Consider the following 22,054-nt stretch of genomic DNA (forward strand, 5'->3'; position numbering starts at 1 on the left):
AGGAAAGATTCCTTCAGATTTCAGAGGGAGTATGGCCCTGCCAACACTTTAAATGTGGAATTCTAGCCTCTAGAACTGAGACAATAAATTTCTGTGGCTTTAAGTTTGTACCAGTTTGTGGTACTTTGTTATGCGAGTCCTAAGCCCTAGGAAGTGAATACAACCACACATCACCTCCTACACTGAAAACACATATGTAAGTTGCATGTGTATCTGCTGATTGATAAAAATGTACCTCTGAATAAAGAACTTGAGTTTGCCATTTTTCTTTATGAGATTCTGGAAAAAAAAGTGAAAGTGTTAGTCTATCAGTTGCATCCGACTCTTTCAGACCCCATGGACTGTAGCCCACCAGACTCTTCTATATATGGAATTCTCCAGGCAAGAATAGCAAAGTGGGTAGCCTGCATTGCTGGCAGATTCTTTACCTTCTGAGCCACCAGGGAAGTCTCTTATGAGATCCTAGTTAGCATTAATAGAATTTTAAAGATAACCATTTTTAGATGGTAAAACATCTAAACATCTTTATCAAAAACACCATATATTAATGCATTACAATTGTACATCTTCATAAGGAAGATGTCTATGAAATCTAGAAAAATTTTTGCAGATTGAAGATAACTTACCCATAAGAACATTGTGAATAATGCTGTTTTGTGATAATCTTGATAGATTTCCAAATTCTGTAGTTGTTTGTAAAACTCCAGTATCTGTGAAATTATGATAATAATAGTAGATCCTATGTTTGTCCCATAGTAATAATTCTGGCATTGCTGAATATAAGAAATATGGAATTAAAAAAGTGTCAATAGTGACATCTAATGCAAAGTCTTGGAATACCCATTGTATTGTATCTTCATTGTATATCACTAGGTAAATTGTTTTGGAGGTGTTACATATAATGCAGTAATTTAATAACAAGGCAAGTTCCAAAGGGTGTCCTGTAAACTCAACATTGTGTATAGTCAGAGTAGCAGTTGGTGACATATTTAGAAGTCCTTTCAGTTTTTCAGTAGTTACTATTTTAACAAATTTAAGAAGAGTATATCCAAGATAAACTTCATTTTCTGTCCAGATTGCCATGTCACTTCTTCTTTCTTTTTCCTGTGACAAAATAGAAAACAATTAGAATATCTTTGATTCTAGAGAGGGTGCTAACAGTTCCTGTCTTCTATTTTGCAACACTTAAAAATAAAACACAGTAACTACTAAGGTTTAATTTGTATTGTATTTCTGAATAATACTTCAGACATAGAAGTTACATGGAAATATATTACACATAGGTATAAAAATAAATTATTCCAGTAATTTTATTCTTTTATATACTTTTTCTATCAATAAAATAATTAATTTAAATTCCCTTTTAAATCCTCAAAGAGCATTAGCCTTCTCTTTTCTTATGTATTTATCTACTCTGACCAGGAGTGTCCCTTAGACTTTGATGTTTATTAAGGTCAAGAAATAAGGATACTTCAAACATTATTTTTGGAATTCCAACTTCCTTTGCTAAAGAGAAGAGAGAACTTAAAACCTGAGACAAATCAGTACTACTCTTTGATGGACACTGTTAGAGGGGAAGACCACCCAGAGATGCTATGTCTGAGATTCAGTGGGTGTAATTTCATTTAGGGAGCCAGGTACCCCCTTTTCCCCATCTCCCCTCCCCCAAATGGTTCTAATTCTTAAAGATTTTTATTTAAAATGGAAGTTCTATGTCCATGACAATCAACAGAGTCTTTTGTGCATATCTTGTCTCTCAAAATAAATAGATCTGTACATTTATTTAATGTACAAATATCTAGTCTATACTCAAACAGTATGTGGAAAGAAATCGAACTGATAACTAAAAAAAAGAGAGACCATTTGGGGTAAAAAGATGTTTTGCCAAATGAAGATTCAATTTAAAACCTAGAACTTCAGTTGCTGAAAATGAGTGCGAAACAATTCTCAAGAAGGAAATAGATTAGAAACAAAATGATGAGCCCTTTATAGAAAAGACTCACAGTTATTCTCACTGTTCTTGGCAGAGAGATGGGAAGGGGAATTGGTCATAAACATGATAGATGGGAACTCCAGTGAGCCCCAGCCATGTAATGAGATTATACCTACCCAAAACTCTTTCCTACAGATCTTCACTTAGTGCTTGGGTATAGTAAGCTAAGGTCTTGGGGCAAGGCAGGAAAGTGGAGCAATCCTTCTGATACATTCGTGGCCTCTCCCAAATATAAAGCAGTAACCTTCTGAAGACAGGGAGGGGACAGGCACCAGGGCAACAAAGTTGAGAAAAATCTGTCAGCATTCTGGATGCTCAGCTACCATATACAGGAAGTGGGATAAGAGAGCTAAGACAAGCTCTCCTTCTGAGATATACATGGTCTTCACTAAGAGTATAAAGCAGTCTCCATGCAAGGATTAGGGGCAGGGAAGCAGGAGAGAGAGAGAAATCTCCCAAGGCAAGAAATCCTGGGGCTGATGAGAAAGGAAAGAGAAATCCTCAGTGATTTAAAAAAAAAAAAAGCTGGCAGCAGAGATGACTCTCTTAGGATTTGGAAAGCTGGTGACTCAGTTACAAAGTATGGAGAGATCTCTGGAATCTCATCAGTGCTGAGACTCCAGGCACAGCAAAAAAGAAAATTGCTATGATGAAACACTGAAAATCTAGTGGAAAGACAAGCAAGAATGCAGAGATGGGGAATTATAGCTAAGATATGTAGATGATTTAAAAAAAATAAAAACAGAATAGGGAACTTCCCTGGTGGTCCAGCGGTCAAGAATCCACTTGCCAATGCAGGGCACATAGATTCTGTCCCTGGCTCAGGAAGATCTCACATGCTGCAGAGCTACTAAGCCTGTGTGCCACAACTACTGAGCCTGTGTGCTGCAACTACTGAAGCCCACATACCTAGAGCTGTGCTCTGCAACAAGAGAAGCCACTGCAATGAGAAGCCTGAGCTCTGCAACTAGAGAGTAGCCCCTACTCACCTCAAGTAGAGAAAGCCCACATGCAGCAACTAAGACCCAGCGCAGCCAAAAATAAATTAAAAAAGAAAAAAACAAAACAGAATGGAAATGCTAGAAATTAAAGATATGATATGAGGAATAAAGACATTACTAGATGGATTTAAGAGTTAACTGAGAATAGCAAGAGTAAAAGAGCAGTGGATTTGATGACAGGTTAATAGCATGTATCCTAACTGAAATACAAATAAAAAAAAAACCAGGGCATCTGCCCATATGAAGTCTTATATATATATATATATATATATATATATATATATATATATATATATATGTTTCTGGAATCCTAGAAGAAGAGGAAAACGAGACTGGTGCAGAAGAAGTATTTGAAGAAATAATGTTCAAGAACATCCAAAAATTAATGAAAGACATAATCCCAGAAATCCAAGAAGTTCAACTGAACCACAAACCAGAAAAATACAAAGGAATTACACATAAGCACACAATAAAAATGCTGAAAACCAAAGATAAAATGAAGGATCTAAAGGAGAAATGAGTAAAAAAGACACATTATATACTTGAGAACAATGACTGGAATAATGGCTCACTTCTTAACAAAAATGATGAAAGCTATAAGATAACCAAATGTCTTTGTAAATTGCTTTAAAAACAACTGAAAAACAACAAAACCCACCTGTCATTATATAATTCTGTATTTGGTGGAAATGAAGGCAAAAAATAAAGACACTTTCTGTTCTGTTCAGCTGCTAAGTTGTGTCTGACTCAGTGATCCCCTGGACTGCAGCATGCCAGGCTTCCCTGTCTTTCACCCATCCCTTGGAGCTTACTCCAATTCATGTCCATTGAGTTGGTGATGCCATCCAACCATCTCATCCTCTGTCCTCCCCTTCTCCTCCTACCTTCAATCTTACCCAGCATCAGGGTCTTTTCCAATGAGTCAGTTCTTTTCATCAAGTGGCCAAAGTACTGGAGTTTCAGCTTCTGCATCAGTCCTTCCAATGAACATCCAGGACTGATTTCCTTTAGGATGGACTGGTTGAATCTCCTTGCAGTCCAAGGGACCCTCAAGAGTCTTCTCCAACAGCATAGTTCAAAAGCATCAGTTCTCCGGTGCTCAGCTTTCTTTACAGTCCAATTCTCACATCCATACACGACTACTGGAAAAACCATAGCCTTGATTAGATGGACCTTTGTTGGCAAAGTAATGTCTCTGCTTTTTAATATGCTGTCTAGGTTGGTCATAACTTTCCTTCCAAGGAGTAAGTGTCTTTTAATTTTATGGCTGCACTCACCACCTGCAGTGATTTGGGAGCCCAAGAAAATAAAGTCTCTCACTGTTTCCATTGTTTCCCCATCTATTTGCCATGAAGTGATGGGACCAGATGCCATGATCTTAGTTTTCTGAATGTTGAGCTTTAAGCCAACTTTCTCACTCTCCTCTTTCACTTTCATCGAGAGGCTCTTTAGTTCCTCTTCACTTTCTGCCATAAGGGTGGTGTCATCTGCATATCTGAGGTTATTGACATTTCTCCTGGCAATCTTGATTCCAGCTTGGGCTTCATCCAGTCCAGCATTTCTCATGATGTACTCTGCATATAAGTTAAATAAGTAGGGTAACAATATACAGCCTTGATGTACTCCTTTCCCTATTTGGAACCAGTCTCTTGTTCCATGTCCAGCTCTAACTGTTGTTTCCTGACCTGCTACAGGTTTCTCAAGAGGCAGGCCAGGTGGTCTGGTAGTCCCATCTCTTGAAGAATCTTCCACAGTTTGTGGTGATCCACACAGTCAAAGGCTTTGGCATAGTCAATAAAGCAGAAATAGATGTTTTTCTGGAACTCTCTTGCTTTTTCAGTGATCCAGCAGATGTTGGCAATTTGATCTCTGGTTCCTCTGCCTTTTCCAAAACCAGCTTGAACATCTGGAAGCTCACAGTTCACATATTGTTGAAGTCTGGCTTGGAGAATTTTGAGCATTACTTTACTAGTGTTTGAGATGAGTGGAATTGTGCGGTAGTTTGAGCATTCTTTGGCATTGCCTTTCTTAGGGATTGGAATGAAAACTGACCTTTTCCAGTTCTGTGGTGACTGCTGAGTTTTCCAAATTTGCTGGCACATTGAGTGCAGCACTTTCACAGCATCATCTTTTAGGATTTGAAATAGCTCAACTGAAATGCCATCACCTCCACTAGCTTTGTTGGTAGTGATGCTTCCTAAAGCCCACTTGACGTCACATTCTAGGATGTCTGGCTCTAGGTGAATGATCACACCATCATGATTATCTGGGTCCTGAGATCTTTTTTGTATAATTCTTCTGTGTATTCTTGCCACCTCTTCTTAATATCTTCTGCTTCTGTTAGGTCCATATCATTTCTGTCCTTTATTGTGCCCATCTTTGCATGAAATGTTCCCTTCATGTCTCTAGTTTTCTTGAAGAGATCTCTAGTCTTTCCCGTTCCATTGTTTTCCTCTATTTCTTTCCATTTATCACTGAGGAAGGCTTTCTTGTCTCTCCTTGCTGTTCTTTGGAACTCTGAATTTAGGTATGTCTTTCCTTTTCTCCTTTGCCTTTCACTTCTTTTCACAGGTATTTGTAAGGGCTCCTCAGATAGCCATTTTGCATTTCTTTTTCTTGGGGATGGCCTTGATCACTGGCTCCTATAGAATGTCATGAGCCTCTATCCACAGTTCTTCAGGCACTCTATCAGATCTAGTCCCTTGAATCTATTTGTCACTTCCACTATATAAACCTAAGGGATTTGATTTAGGTCACACCTGAATGGTCTAGTGGTTTTCCCTACTTTCTCAATTTAAGTCTGAATTTGGCAATAAGGAGTTCATGATCTGAACCACAGTCAGCTCCCAGTCTTGTTCTTGCTGACTGTATAGAGCTTCTCCTCTTTGGCTGCAAAGAATATAATCAATCTGATTTCAGTATTGACCATCTGGTGATGTCCATGTGTAGAGTCTTCTCTTGTGTTGTTGGAAGAGCGTGTTTGCTATGACCAGTGCATTCTCTTGGCAAAATTCTGTTAGCTTTTGCCCTGATTCATCCTGTACTCCAAGGCCAAATTTGCCTATTACTCCAGGTATTTCTTGATTTCCAACTTTTTCATTCCAGTCCCCTATAAGGAAAAGGACATCTTTTTTTGGGTGTTAGTTCTAGAAGATCTTGTAGGTCTTCATAGAACCATTCAACTTTAGCTTCTTCAGCATTGCTGGTCAGGGCATAGACTTGGATTACTGTGATATTGAAAGGTTTGCCTTGGAAACGAACAGAGATCATTCTGTCATTTTTAAGATTGCATCCAAGTACTGCATTTTGGACTCTTGTGTTGACTATGATGGCTACTCCATTTCTTCTAAGGGATTCTTGCCCACAGTAGTAGATATAATGGTCATCTGAGTTAAATTCACCCGTTCCAGTCCCTTTTAGTTCACTGATTCCTAAAATGTCAACATTCACTCTTGCCATCTCCTGTTTGACCACTTCCAGTTTGCCTTGATTCATGGACCTAACATTCCAGGTTCCTCTGCAGTATTGCTCTTTACAGCATCAGACCTTGCTTCTATCACCAGTCATATCCACAACTGGGTGTTGTTTTTGCTTTGGCTCCATCTCTTCATTCTTTTTGGAGTTATTTCTCCACTGATCTCCAGGAGCATATTAGGCACCTACCGACCTGTGGAGTTCATATTTCAGTGTCCCATCTTTTTGTCTTTTCATACTGTTCATGTAGATAAGCTTAGGAAGAATTAAAAATTTTTAAAATATTCTGCATTCCAACCAAGATCTACATTTTTAGTGGCATTTATTTCTAGATTTTTTTTTTTTTGTTCCATACTGATAGAATCAGCTTCTTAATTTCTATGAAAGCCAATAGGATTTTAATTGAAGTGCTGCTTTTCTCAAGCATTCTCATTGTAACAATATTGCATGTTTTCCACCTATGAACAAGATACATTTTCATACATATCAACCTATGATACATTATACATGTCTTTTACGTCACTCAATAATATTTGTAGTTTTAAAGTGTATATATTTGCATATCTTTTATCAAGTTTATTCCTAAGTATTTAATATTTTAAATTCTATTTAAACAGTATTTTTAAAAATTTCAATTTATGATTGTTCATTTATATGTTTATATCTTTCATATACAAAATTAAATTGCTATATAAATATGCAGTTGATTTTTTTATATTGATCTTATATACTGCAACCTGGTAAACACACTTATTAGCCCTGTAACTTAAAAAAAATAGATTTCATAATCTTTTCTACATCTAAAAGTGTTTGAATAAAGACAGTCTCCTTTTCAATACAGATTCCTTTTATTCATTTCTTAACTCATTGCACCTGCCAAAACTGTCAATACAATGTTGAATAGATGTGGTGTGGGCAAACATTCTCACCTTGTTCCTTACTTTAAGCAAGAAATGGAAGAAAGGAACAAAGGAGCAAATGGTGTTAATAAAAAATGAACACCAAATGGCAGGTTTAACCAATAACAGCATTTTTCATCAAATCTGAGAAGAGTAAATAACAGTCTTTTACCACTGGACAATGTTAGCTTAAGGTTTCTCATAAATGTTCTGTGTTAGGTTGAGGAAGTTCTCTTTTATTCTTAATTTGCTGATTTTTAAAATTAATTGTGTATACTACACTTTGTCAAATGCTTTTATATGTACCTATTGAGATGATCATATGGGTTTTTAAAATTATTTTCTAATAAGGTGAATTATGTTGATTGATTTTCTATTGCAAGTCACTCTTTTATTTCTAAATTAAACCCACTTGGTCATGATGTATTTTCCTTTTTATATATTTTTAGATCTGGTTTACTAACACTTTGTTCATAGGTTTTAAATCTTTGTTAGTAAGAGATATTGGTCTGCAGTTTTATATCCTTGTCATGTGTTATTCTTGGTTGTGGTATCACATAATGCTGGCCTCACTGAATAAATCGGGAAGTATCCCCCTTGTTCAGTTTTCTGAAAGATTTTAGAAATTGTGGCATTTATTTTAAAAATATATCATAGAATTCACTGGTGTGAAGTTTTCTGTGTGGGAAGGTTTTTAAATAACAAATTCAATTTCTTTAATTGATATGGGGGTGTAGCTGTTACATATGTCATCTTAGGGAAGCTCTGGTAGTTTGCATAAATTTGTTTTAACTTTGTATTCAGAGTTGTTTGACTTGGCCCCACTCTGCAACAGGTTTGCACCAGCCAAGAGGCCACCTGATCCATGAAGACAGCTACACAGAAACCCAGCCCTGTCCTCCAAGGGGTTGCAGAAGCCCCACATCTGCTGGGCCACACAACCAACTGAGCAAGAAGCCTACCCTGCTCTCCAATGGGCACACAGCCACCACCCAAAGGGCAGCCTCACAGCCAGCCTGGCCAGCCTCACTGGCCAGCATGCCCACTAGTCAGCCCCACCACAAGGGAAGTGTGTATTCACAGTACATGTCAGGGGTACCACTAAAGAATATAGTTCTGGTAACCAAAGGGGTGTGCTGCTGGGCCCCATAGACTGTCTCCTATGCAAAGCTACTTTTACAAGTTCAGGAGACACAGGTGACCTATCTAACACGTGGAAGTAAACAGTAAAGAACTGGGAAAATGAGGCAGACGATTATGTTCCAAATGAAGAAACAAGACAAAATCCCAGAAAAAGAATTTAGCAAAGTGGAGATAAGCAATATATCTGATAAAGAGATCAAGATAATGAACATAAAATGCTCAATGAATTTGGGAGAATGAATGAATATAGTAAGAATTTCAACAGAGTCAGAAAATATATAAAAAGAGCTAGAGCAGAAGAATATAAAAGCTAAAATGAAAAACATCCTAGAAGGTATTGACAATAAGATTAGATGATACAGAGGAATTAATCAGTGGTCAGGAAGACAGAGTAGTGAAAACCATATGAACTGTCCTTTTGGGACAACATCAATGCAACATCATACTAACATTTGCATTATTGAGGAGAAGATAAAAGGAAAAGAGAGAAAGAAAGAGGCAGAGAATTTATTTGAAGAAATAAGAGCTGAAAACTTCACTAACCTGAGAAAAGAAACAGACATCCAGGTCCAGGAAGCACAGAGGGTTGCCAAACAAGATGAACACAGAGACAAAATATAATTAAAATGGCAAAAAAAAAAAAAAAAAAAAAAAAATTAAAGAGAGAATCTTAAGAGCAACAAGAGAAAAGCAACTAGTTATATATAGGGGAACTACCATAAGAGAATTATCGGACTTTTCAGGATAGACTCTACAGGCCAGAAAGAGTGGCACAATGTATATAAAGAGATAAAAGGAAAAAACCTACAACCGAAAATAGTTGCTGCTGTTGTTTAGTCACTTAGTCACGTCCAACTCTTTTGCGACCCCATAGAATGTAGCCCTCCAGGTTCCTCTGTCCATGGGATTTCTCAGACAGCAGTGAAAGTGACAAAAAAAAAAAAAAAGAATACTGGAGTGGGTTGCCATTTCCTTCTCCAGGGGATCTTCCCGACCCAGGGATTGAACCCGCATCTCCTGCATTGGCAGGCAAATTCTTTACGTCTAGACCACCTGGGAAGACCAAACAGTTCGGTAAATATATCTAAATGTGCAAGTGTAATATACATATATATATGTAATCTTTTACTAACCTTTAATAAATAGCTGATCCAACACCACCTTCTTGATGTAATGCCAATAATTCCACCATCAGGAAGATTTGCATTGCTTCCCAGTCTTGTAAATGTATTATAATTTTTTAAGTAAAGAATACCATTTATTAAGAAAAAAATTCCATCCCGTGATAGGGTCACATCAGACACATTGTGTCTTTCATCTTCAGTCAGAATATTTGGAGGCACTCTGATTCTGGTCCAAGTATGGAATGAATCATTTGTCTGAAAGGTCTCCATGTCAGCTACCACCACAACAAATGAAGGACCACAAGCAGCCCAATTTGCTATTAACTGACTACCCCGTGGTGATGATATTGGTAAAAACCCAGGAATCTCAGGTATTGTCAACATAGGAGAAGTCAGCAGGAAAAGACTATTTGCAATAAAGCAGTCTTGAAAAGCCACTGGATTTCCTTTAACCTCTTTTAGCACATCACTTGTTGTCATTGGTACCGAGATATACCATTTCCTAAGAAGAGAAAAATAGAAAATATAAAAGTAAAATGCACCCCCTCCTTCTTCTCATTCATCTTGCATGGTGCTGGCATCATCTTTTTTTTTTTTTTTTTAACATTTCTTTTCTTTTCTTTTATTGGAGAATAATTGCTTTACAATATTGTGGTGGCCTCTGCCATACATCAGTGCCAATCAGTCATAATGGCATATTTTATGCCATCAGTCATATATATATCCCTTCCTTCTTGAGCCTCCCTCCACCCGCCTCCCCCATTCCACCCCTCTAGGTCATCACAGAACACCAGGTTGAACTCCCTGTGTTATACAGGAGCTTCCCACTAATTATTTTACATTTTACATATTTTATATATGATAGTGTATGTATGTTAGTGCTACTTTCTCAATTTGTCCTACCCTCCCTGTCTCCTGCTGTGTCCACCAGACCATTCTCTACAACTGCATCTCCATTTCTTCTCTGTAAATAGTTTCATTAGTACTATTTTTCTAGATTCCATATATATGCATTAATATATGATATTTGTTTTTCTTTTTGACCTAACTTCACTCTGTATAACAGGCTCTAGGTTCATCCACCTCATTTATCATCTTTTATAAAAATTTTTATTTTTATCAACATAAGTCTGGGTAAAACAAAACAATATTAAAACGCCACCACAGCCCCATTTCTCCTCATTCCTCACTTTAGTTACCAAAAGAAAACAGTTTTGATTCTTGCAGCTCTATGTTCTGAAATGTCTCCATTATCTCAAATAAATATTCTTATACTGCTCTCTTAATATGTAATTTTGTTCATTTTGGCTTCTTATATGACACATGAAACTATTTTTGCCACATAATATACCTGCCTGTACATCTCTTTTTTCAAGTTAATATCATAGTGTTTAGCTAAATTTATAGTATTTACATTGTTATTTAATATATATATATATATATTGTTAACTACTGAGAAAGTCATAATTAAGTTTTCCTATATGTATTATTTTCCTATATGTATATTTACAATATTTCCCATAAAGTTAATGATTTCACTTAAAAATGTGCTCAGTTTTCTAAGTTTCTCAGTAGGTAATTAAAACAGTGCTCCACAATATCTTCCATGTGGTAAATGCAGAGGTAACCTAGTACTTCTTTCCTGAAATTTTCTTTCTTTCTTCCCTGGGTTGAAGTCACCATTTACTGGGTCCAATGCTTTGATCTTTCTTGTTTTGTTAAAACACATTTTTTAGTACCTCTCTGTTAATGGGTATGTGAACATAAAATTTTTGAGACTCTGAATACCACAACATATCTTTATTTTACATAAAGATATGTAATTTGGCTAGATAGAGACTTCAAAATTTTGAAGGCATTTTCTCCAGCCTTGCACATTCAGCTTTACTAATGGGAAGTCAGATGACACATTGACTCTTGTTATTATTCAAATGAGGTGCCTTTCTATAAGTTGTTTTCTTTCACTTTTTTTCTTTGTATTATAAAATTTGACAGGGCTGGGTTTATCTTTTGAAGTGGACACACAAATGTATTTGTGAAAACAAGCATTCTGATATGTATCTTAAAACTTATGAGAAGTTCTAAGGAGAATTTCTCAGCAGGGCAATTCAGGAGACATCAGTTTAAAGAATGTTCAGTAAATGCTTCTTGAGTTTCCTATTTACTCAATGAATTTTTTCCTATTTACTCAATTCCTATTTACTCACCACCACTCAGTTGGTGGTGATGGCATTCTGCCCACTCAGAATGAGGTCCTGCCAGGTGAAGGAAACCCCATGTTGGGGCAATTGAAGGTATGTCATCAAACTTCTATGCCCTAAACCATGACACCATTAAACTTGATCCAATTACTGCTTTTGGCAAGCCGCACCACTAACATTGGTTTCAAGCACCAGTTGGTCTTTTAAAATCACCAGTATCATTTTGTTGTTGTCCACTGACTGTATAACAATCTCATTATTATAAGCTGCTCATAAGCAGCCATAGAACAAGTATGTATTAGTGACTATTGTGTTTGATTGGATAACTGGTTACCTACAAGATCTAGGAAGGACCTAGGACTGAAGGCCTGGCCAAGTATACTGAGCTTTTCAGTTTTCCATGTCTATCATTTTGCTTTCAAACCTTTGATTTTTTTAAAAAAAATTGTGACTACATTTATACACATTTCAAATTCTTTTCTTCTCATTTTATAGCATCTTAGTCACCTTTTATGTATATAATATCTTCTCTTATTTCTGTGTACACAGTATATTTTTTTGTGAACTTTCTTTTGCTTCCTGCTGTGTCCTATGTCCTCTGAATTGAGTTGTTCTGTTTATTGATGTAGGTCTCTGAATCTGTTCGAAGCTTTCTGTAATTGGTGGTCCTATAATATTTAATATTAAATGTCCTTTAATATTTAAGGGAGAAGCAGAAACAAGTTGTGAGATACCTCTGAGGTATACCTCTTATTCCCATTGTGCCTCACTCTGCTTCTCCCCTCCTGATTCCAAATCTAAGTTATCTTAAGTAGTTATAACTTGTTAATTCAAATGCTTTTGGGAGGAGATATGCTACGTTTCCATATTAAGGGAGCACAATTGCAGTTACCCTAGAGAACTTCTTTTCAGAATTCCCTTCTGCAAGCTCTCAACTAACAGAATTTCTGTGCTCTATGAAGTCAGTTACCAGTTCTCTCTCTGCTTTCTATTTTCTGTGCTTGCTTAAATACTACTTAGAAAATTCAGTGGCCCATACATTATATCCAGGAAAAAGTTCAAACTATTCCAATACTTTAATGGAATCTTAATCTTTCCCCCTATTCAATCCCATATGTCACATTATATTTCAGGTGTTCTTTTGTTCTGTCACTCAGTCGTGTCTGACTCTTTGCAACTCCATGGACTGTAGCACGCCAGGCTTCCCTGTCTTTCACCATCTCTTGGAGTTTTCTCAAACTCCTGTCCATTGAGTCGGTGACGCCATCCAACCAGCTCATCCTCTGTCATCCCCTTCTCCTCCTGCCTTCAATCTTTCCCAGCATCAGGGTCTGTTCCAATGAGTCGGCTCTTCACATCGGGTAGCCAAAGTATTGGAGCTTCAGCTTCAGTATCAGTGCATCCAATGAATATTCAGGATTGATTCCCTTTAGGATGGATTTGATTGACCTTGCAGTCCAAGGGACTCTCAAGAGTCTTCTCCAACACCACAGTTCAAAAGCATCAGTTCTTTGGTGCTCAGCCTTCTTTATGGTCCAGTTCTTACATGCAGGCATGACTACTGGAAAAACCATAACTTTACCTAGATGGACCTTTGTTGGCAAAATAATGTCTCTGCTTTTTAAGACATTATCTGAGTTTATCATAGGTTTTCTTCCCAGGAGCAAACGTCTTTTAATTTCAAGGCTGCAGTCACAATCTGAAATGATTTTTGGGATCCAAGAAAATAAAGTCTGTCATTGTTTCATTGTTTCCCCGTCTATTTGCCATGAAGTGATGAGACCAGATGCCATGATCTTCATTTTTTGAATGCTGAGTTTTAAGCCAACTTTTCCACTCTCCTCTTTCACTTTCATCACAAGATTCTTCTTTGCTTTCTGCCATAAGGGTAGTATCATCTGCATATCTGAGGTTATTGCTATTTCTCCTGGCAATCTTGATTCTAGCTTGTGCTTCATCCAGCCTGGCATTTCGCATGATGTGCTCTGTATATATTAAATAAACAGGGTGACAATATACAGCCTTGACGTACTCCTTTTCCAATTTGGAACCAGTCTGTCGTTCCATGTCCAGTTCTAACTGTTGCTTCCTGACCTGCATACAGATTTCTCAAGAGGCAGCTCAGGGGGTCTGGTATTCCTATCTCTTGAAGAATATTCCAGTTTGTTGTGATCCACACAGTGAAAGGCTTTGGCATAGTCAACAAAGCAGAAGTAGGTGTTTTTCTAAAATTCTCTTGTTTTTCCTATGATCCAGCAGATGTTGGCAATTTGATCTCTGGTTCCTCTGCCTTTTCTAAAGCCAGCTTGAACATCTGGAAGTTCTCGGTTCATGTACTGTTGAAGCCTGGCTTGGAGAATTTTGAGCATCGCTTCATTAGCATGTGAAATGAGTGCAATTGTGCAGTAGTTTGAGCATTCTTTGGTGTTGTCTGTCTTTGGATTGGAATGAAAACTGACCTTTTCCAGTCCTGTGGCCACTGCTGAATTTTCCAAATTTGCTGGCATATTGAGTGCAGCACTTTCACAGCATCATCTTTTAGGATTTGAAATAGCTCAACTGGAATTCCATCACCTCCACTAGCTTGTTCATAGTGATGCTAAGGCCCCCTTGACTTTGTACTCCAAGATGTCTGGCTCTAGGTGAGCAATCACACCACCATGGTTATCTGCATCATTAAGATCTTTTTTGTATAGCTCTGTGTATTCTTGCCACCTCTTCTGCTTCTGTTAGGTCCATACTATTTCTATCCTTTAATTGTGCCCATCATTGCATGAAATATTCCCTTTGTATCTCTGATTTTTCTTGACAATGTCTCTAGTCTTTCCCATTATGTGTTTGTTTGTTTGTTTGTTTGTTTTCCCCTCTGTTTCTTTGCACTGTTCACTTAGGAGGGCTTTCCTGTCTTTCCTTGCTATTCTGTGGAACTCTGTATTCAGATGGGTTTATCTTTCCTTTTCTCCTTTGCTTTTCATTTCTCTTCTTTTCTCAGCTATCTGTAAGACCTCCTCAGACTACCATTTTGCCTTTTTGCATTTCTTTTTCTTGGGGATAGTCTTGATCACCGCCTCTGGTACAATGTTATGAACTTCCATCCATAGTTCTTCAGGTACTCTATCAAATCTAATCCCTTGAATCTATTTCTCTCTTCCACTGTATAATCATAATGGATTTGATTTAGGTCATACCTGAATGGTCTAGTGGTTTTCCCTACTTTCTTCAATTTAAGTCTGAATTTGGCAATAAGGAGTTCATGATCTGAGCCACAGTCAGCTCCTGGTCTTGTTTTTGCTGACTGTATAGAGCTTCTTCATCTCTGGCTGCAAGGAATGTAATCAATCTGATTTCGGTGTTGACCATCTGGTGATGTTCATGTGTAGAGTCGTCTCTCATGTTGTTGGAAGAGGGTGTTTGCTCTGACTAGTGCGTTCTCTTGGCAAAACTGTGTTAGCCTTTTCCCTGATTCATTTTGTACTCCATGGCCAAACTAGCCTTTTTCTCCAGGTATCTCTTGACTTCTTACTTTTGCATTCCAATCCCCTATGATGAAAAGGGCATCTTTTTTTTTTTTTTTTTGCTGTTAGTTCTAGAAGGTCTTGTAGGTCTTCATAGAACTGTTCAGCTTCTTCGGCATTAGTGGTTGGGGCATAGACTTGGATTACTGTGATACTGAATGGTTTGCCTTGGAAATGAACCGAGATCATTCTGTCATTTTTGAGACTTTGTTGACTATGAGGGCTACTCCATTTCTTCTAAGGGATTGTTGCCCATTCCATTCCATTCTAGTTCACTTCTAAAACGTCAATATTCATTCTTGCCATCTCCTGTTTGACCACTTCCAATTTACCTTGATTCATGGACCTAACGTTCCAGGTTCCTATGCAATATTGTTCTTTGCAGCATTGGACTTTACTTTTACCACCAGACACATCCACAACTGGACATTTTTTCCACTTTGACTCAGACTTTTCATTCATTCTGGAGCTATTTCTCCACTCTTCTCCAGTAGCATATTGGACAGCTTCCGACCTGGGGAGTTCATCTTTCAGGGTCACATCTTTCTGCATTTTTATACTGTGCATGGGGTTCTTAAGGCAAGAATGCAGAAGTAGTTTGCCATTCCTTTTTCCTTCAATATTATGCTTGTGAAATACATTCATGTTGATTTGTGTTGCTGTGTCTAATTATGCAAGAGAATGTTTATCCATTTCCCTATGAAAGGAAATTAGAGTTTCAAATTTTTTCCTTTCAGAAAAATGCTGCTACAAATATACTTTCACATATCTCTTGATTCACCTGTGCATGGGTTTCTCTAAGGTAAACACAGGTGTTGAATTGCTCAACCATTGAATACATTCATCTTCAACTTTGTCTGACAATGTAAAAATATCTTTCAAATTGCTTGTGCCAATTTATACTTCTGCTAGCAATGTATGTAAGTGTTCCCATTGTTGCACATTGCTATGGTATGAATGTTTGTGTTTGCTCAGTATTCATATATTGAAATCCTAATGCCCAATATGATGGTAATAGTGGGGCCTTAGGGAGGTAAGTCATGAGGGTAGAGCTCTCTTAAGTGGGATTAATGCTCTTGTAAAAGAAGCCCAAGAGATCTCCCCAGACTGTTCTGCCATGTAAGGATATGGTGAGAATTCTGACACCCAAAAGAGGGCCCTCGATCAACCATACTGGCATCCTGATTTCAGATTTCCAGCCTTCAGAACTGTGAAAAATAAGCTTCTGTTGTTATAAGTCACCCAGCTTGTGGTATTTTGTTACAGAAGCCTGAATAGACTGATATGTTTTCATTAATAACATTATAAAATGTTAACATATTTATCAGTCTCTGTGTGTAAATGGTCCTCGTTGGGCTATTAATATTTTTCTCTAATTGTCAATAAAGTGAAACATCACTTCATGTTCCTATTAATGAGTGTTTATCAAATCTTTGATTTTATAATTTGAGATACTTTTATTAATTATAGAAATTATTTTCTATCCTGAGGCAATAAAGATATTATCCTATCTCTTTCTAAAATTTTCAGCTTAGCCTTTCACATATATGTCTTCTGAAGTTGTTTTATTATTATCATAATTATTATTAATCTGAGATTATTTTAATGTATAATATGAGGTAAGTACTGAGCTTCCCTGATAGCTCAGTTGGAAAAGAATCTGCCTGCAATGCAGGAGACCCCCGTTCAAGGCCTGGGTCAGGAAGATCCGCTGGAGAAGGGATAGGCTACCCACTCCAGTATTCTTGGTCTTCCCTTGTGGCTCAGCTGGTAAAGAATCCTCTTGAAATGTGGGAAACTTGGGTTCAATCTCTGGGTTGGGAAGATCCCCTGGAGAACGGAAAGGCTACCCACTCCAGTATTCTGGCCAGGAGAATTCCATGGACTAAGTCCATGGGGTCGCAAAGAGTCAGACCCGAATAAGCGACTTTCACGAGGTAAGTAATATATGATATGAGGTAAAAATAAAGTAAAGCTTTATTCTGTCCCTACTGAGATGACATGCGGTTTTCTCCTTTATTAATGTAATAAATTATGTTAAAACATTTAAAATATTATACTAACCTTGCACTTCTGGTATAAACCAACTTGACTATATGTCATTTCTCTTTTCATGTATTATTGGATTTATTTTGCTAATATTTTATTCAGAGTTTTGCATCTAGGTTCATAAATGACTTATATGCTTATCAGCATATAAGTTTTCTTTCTCATATATACTTTGCCTGAATTGGCATATGCAAACTTGGTAACTTCATTTTGCAAGTTAGGATTGAAATTTTCTGAGCCAGTGCTCTCTCACCTTCCTTAAAGATTGCTAAGTACTGATTAAGTTTCTTCATAGTTAAAATATTGCTCAACTCCTGTATTTCCTTTTGAGTCATGTTTGAAAAACTGTATTTTCTAGAATGTTTTTTCTTTTTCAGAGGTATTGGTCTATAATTGTTTATGTATCTGTTCCATCACTAATCTTTTTTCCTTTTTAAGAATGTAGATTAGTCTTTCCACATTTTTTCACATTTCTGATTCATACAAACCCTTTTATCTCAACTCAATTCCACCTCTAAGATGGTATCTAAATATATTTCTCTCTGTATTATCATTTAGTATAGTTTTTCATAGTTCTTGATACAATATATTACGTTATTTACATATTTCCTTGTTAATTATCCATTTCCCATGTTAGAATAATTTCAATTCTTGAATTCCCACTTAAAATTTGAATATAGAAGGTAGGGACCTTGACTGTACTCCTAGTTTCTAACTGTAGCTTGATTTGTAGATGTACAACAAAGATTTGCTGAATTAATTGTGAAAACCAACTGATATACATGTTGCCAAAAAACTAAGTTAAATCTATACTTATTCTGTATTAGTTACCATGAAGTTGAATTTCTTTTTTTAATTAGCTTACCATATACTTATTTTATTTTATTAAAGTACAGTTGACATACAATATTATGTTCATTTCAGGTGTACAACATAATGATTTGACAATCAAAGTAATAACATAGTGATCACCATGATAAATTTAGTAATCATCTGTTACCATACAAAATTATTACAGTATTACTGCCATATTCCTATACTGTATATTATATCCCTGTGAATTATTGTGTAATTACAGATTTGTACCTCTTAATTCCCTTCACTTATTTCATCATAGTCCCCACACCTCCCACCCACTGGCAGCCACCAGTTTGTTCTCTGTAACTATGTCTGTTTCTATTTTACTTTGTTTGACTTTTATTTTATTTTTATTTTTTTCTGAGACACACAGTGTGGATTGCTTCACTAAATTGTTTGACTTTAAGATTGCACATACAAGTGAGATCATACAGTATTTTTCTTTCTTTGTCTGACCTAATTCATTTAGCATAATACTCTCTAGGTCCATCCATGTTGTAAATAGCAGGATTTCATTATTTTTTATGGCTGAGTAATAGTTCATTGTGTCTGTGTGTGTATCCCTTCTTTATTGGTTCATCTACTGATGGATATTTAGGTTGCTTCCATATCTTGGCTATTGTAAATAATGCTGCAGTGAACACATCTATCTCTTCAATTAATGTTTTTATTTTCTTAGGGCAAATATCCAGAAGTGGAATTGCTAGATCATATGGTAGTTCCATTTTAATTTCTTGAGGAAGTTCTTCCATAGTGGCTATGCCAATTAACATTCCCACCAAGAGTGCGTGTTGTTCAGTTGCTCAGTAGTATCCGACTCTTTGTGACTCCATGGACTGCAGCACACCAGGCTTCCCTGTCTTTCACTCTCTCCCAGAGTTTGCTCAAACTCATGTCCATTAAGTCCATGATGCCATCCAACCATCTCATCCTCTGTCGCCCCACTCTCCTCTTGTCCTCAATCATTCCCAGCATCACGGTCTTTTCCAGTGAGTTGGTTCTTCACATTGGGTGGCCAAAGTATTGGAGCTTCAACTTTAGTAGCAGTCCTTTCAATGAATATTCAGTGTTGATTTCCGTTAGGATTGACTGGTTTGATCTCTTTGCTGTCCAAGGGACTCTCAAGAGTCTCAAGCGTCTTCTCCATCACCACAGTTCAAAAGCATCAATTCTTCGCCACTCAACCTTCAACTCTCATACCCATAAATGACTACTGGGGTCATGTACTACATGGAGTGTACGACACATATTTATTAAATGGAGTGCATCAGGGTTCCCTTTTCTCCATATCCTTGCCAACATTTATTATTTTGTTATCTTTTTGATCATCAAAAAGATGGTATCTCACTGTGGTTTTTTATTTTTATTTTCCTGAGTACTAGTCATATTGAGCATCTTTTCATGTGTCTATTGGTCATTTATATGCATTCTTTGGAGAAATGTCTTTTCACATCATTTTCCCATCTTTAAATTGGATTTTACTTGATATTGATTTGTATGACTTCTTTATACAATCTAGATATTATTGATTATTTCTTTTTCTGTGCAAAAGTGTTACACCATTTAGATATTAGCTTATTAGATATAACATTTGCTAATATACTCTCCAATCAGGAGTTTGCCTTTCCATTTTACTGATGGTGTCCTTCTCTGTGTGAAAGTGTTTTAGTTTGGGAATTACTTAGTGGTCAAGTAGTTACGTGGTTAGAACTCAGTGCTTTCACTGCTATAGACCCAGGTTCAATTCCTGGTTGGGGAAACTAAGATCCTATAAATTGCGTGGCATGCCTCTTCCCTCCCTGGCCAAAAAAAAAAAAAGAAGAAAAAAGAAAAGCTTTTGATGCAGTCCATTTGTTTATATTTGCTTTTGTTGTCCTTGCCTGAGACCAAACAAGAAAAACACTACCAATACCAACAGCAAAGAGCACAGTGCTTTACGTTTTCTTCTAGGAGTTTCATCACTCCAGAGGTGATACTTTAGTCTTTAATCCATTTTGAGTTTATTTTTATATATGGTGTAAGAAATTGGCCCAGTTTTATTCTTTTCTCCATTGTATATTCTTGTCTTCTTCACTGTAGGTTAATTGACCATATATAAGTGTGGGTATATTTCTGGGTTCTCTATTCTGTTCCATTGACCTATGTGTCTATTTTTGCACCTGTATCATACTTTTAAATTACTGTAACTATGAAATTACTGTTACTATAATGCTGTTGTATAGTTTCAATTAGATTGTGATTCCTCCAGCTATGTTCTTCTTTCTCAAGATTGCTTGGATATTCAGGATCTTTTGTATTTTCATACATGTTTTAGGATTATTTTAGTTCTGTAAAAAATGCCATTGGTAAAAAAAAAAAATGCCATTGGTATTTTGATAGGAACTGCACTGAATCTGTAGATTGATTTGGGTAGTATGGGCATATAACAATATGAGTTTTTCCAGTTCATGAGCAAGTATTATATTTCTATTTATTTGTGTGCTCTTCAGTTTCCTTTATCAATGTCTTATACTTCTCAGAATACAGGTTTTTAACCTCCTTGGTTAAATTTATTCCTATGTATTTTATTCTTTTTGATGCAATTTTAAGTGGGATTGCTTTCTTAATTTCTCTCTGTCATAGTTTTGTTACTAGCACATAGAAATGCAACAGATTTATATATGCTAATTTTATTTTCTGCAACTTTTTTTTTTTAGTTCTAATAGTATTTTGGTAGGATCGATAGGATTTTTAATATATAATACCATGTCATCTGCAAACAGTTTTACTTTTTCCTTTCCAATATAGATTCATTTTATTTATTTTTTAATGTCTGATTGCTGTGGATGAAAATTTTTATACTATGTTGATGAAAATGGATAGAGTGGACATCCTTGTCTTGTTTCTGATCATAGGAAAATGCTTTCAGCCTTTCACCATTGAGTATAATATTAGCTGTGGGTTTGTCATATGTGGCCTTTTTTATGTTCAGATATGTTCATTTGGGCTTCCTAGGTGGCTCAGTGGTAAAGAATCTGCCTGCCAATGAAGGAGACATAGGTTTGATCCTTGGGTTAGAATATCCCCTGGAGGAGGAAATGGCAACCCACTCCAGTATTCTTGCCTGGAGAATCCCATGGACAGAGGAGCCTGGCAGGCTACAGTCCACAGGGTCATAAAGAGTCGGACACAACTAAGACTGAGCACACACACATTTCCTTTGTACGCACTTTGTTGAGAGCCTTTATCATAAATGGGTGTTGAATTTGTGAGAAGTTTTTTTGTGCATCTATTGAGATGATCACATGTTTTTAATCTTTTACTTAGTTAATGTGGTGTATCACAGTGATTGATTTGTGAATGCTGATTCACCCTTCTTTCCCTGGGATAAATCTCACTTGATCATGGTATATGATTTTATTTAATGAATTGTTGAATTTGGTTTGCTAATATTTTGTTGAGTAATTTTGCATCTGTGTTCATTAGTGATACTGGCTTGTAATTTTCTTCTTTGTAGTGTCTATGTCTGGTTTTAGTAACAAGGTGATGCCAGCCTCATAGAATGAGTTCCTGTTCAGTTTTTTGGGGGATAGTTTAAGAAGAATAGTTATTAAGTCTTCATTAAATGTTCAGTAGAATTCACCTGTAAAGGCATCTAGTCCTGGACTTTGGTTGGTTAGAATTTTTTGATTTCTGATTCAATTTAGTTACTAATAATTGGTCTGTGCAGATTTTCTATTTCTTCCGGATTCAGTCTTAGAAGATTGTATGTTTCTAGGAATCCTTCCATTTCTCTGGTTTGTCCTATGTGTTGGTGT

The 22,054-nt window shown here is 36.6% G+C and overlaps 1 protein-coding gene across 1 annotated transcript in view; it reads right to left on the reverse strand.

Annotated features, from left to right (window-relative positions):
- Positions 1–22,054, reverse strand: part of CATSPERE (catsper channel auxiliary subunit epsilon) — a 145,878-nt gene that overhangs the window by 52,372 nt on the left and 71,452 nt on the right. Inside the window, exons 9-10 of the mRNA XM_061161208.1 lie at positions 9,644–10,136; positions 627–1,104 (exon numbers count right to left, since the gene is read on the reverse strand). Of these exons, the coding sequence (XP_061017191.1) occupies positions 627–1,104; positions 9,644–10,136 (971 nt within the window). The remainder of the gene's footprint in view (positions 1–626; positions 1,105–9,643; positions 10,137–22,054) is intronic.

This window comes from Dama dama, chromosome 14 (assembly GCF_033118175.1).
Source record: "Dama dama isolate Ldn47 chromosome 14, ASM3311817v1, whole genome shotgun sequence".
Taxonomy (NCBI): domain Eukaryota; kingdom Metazoa; phylum Chordata; class Mammalia; order Artiodactyla; family Cervidae; genus Dama; species Dama dama.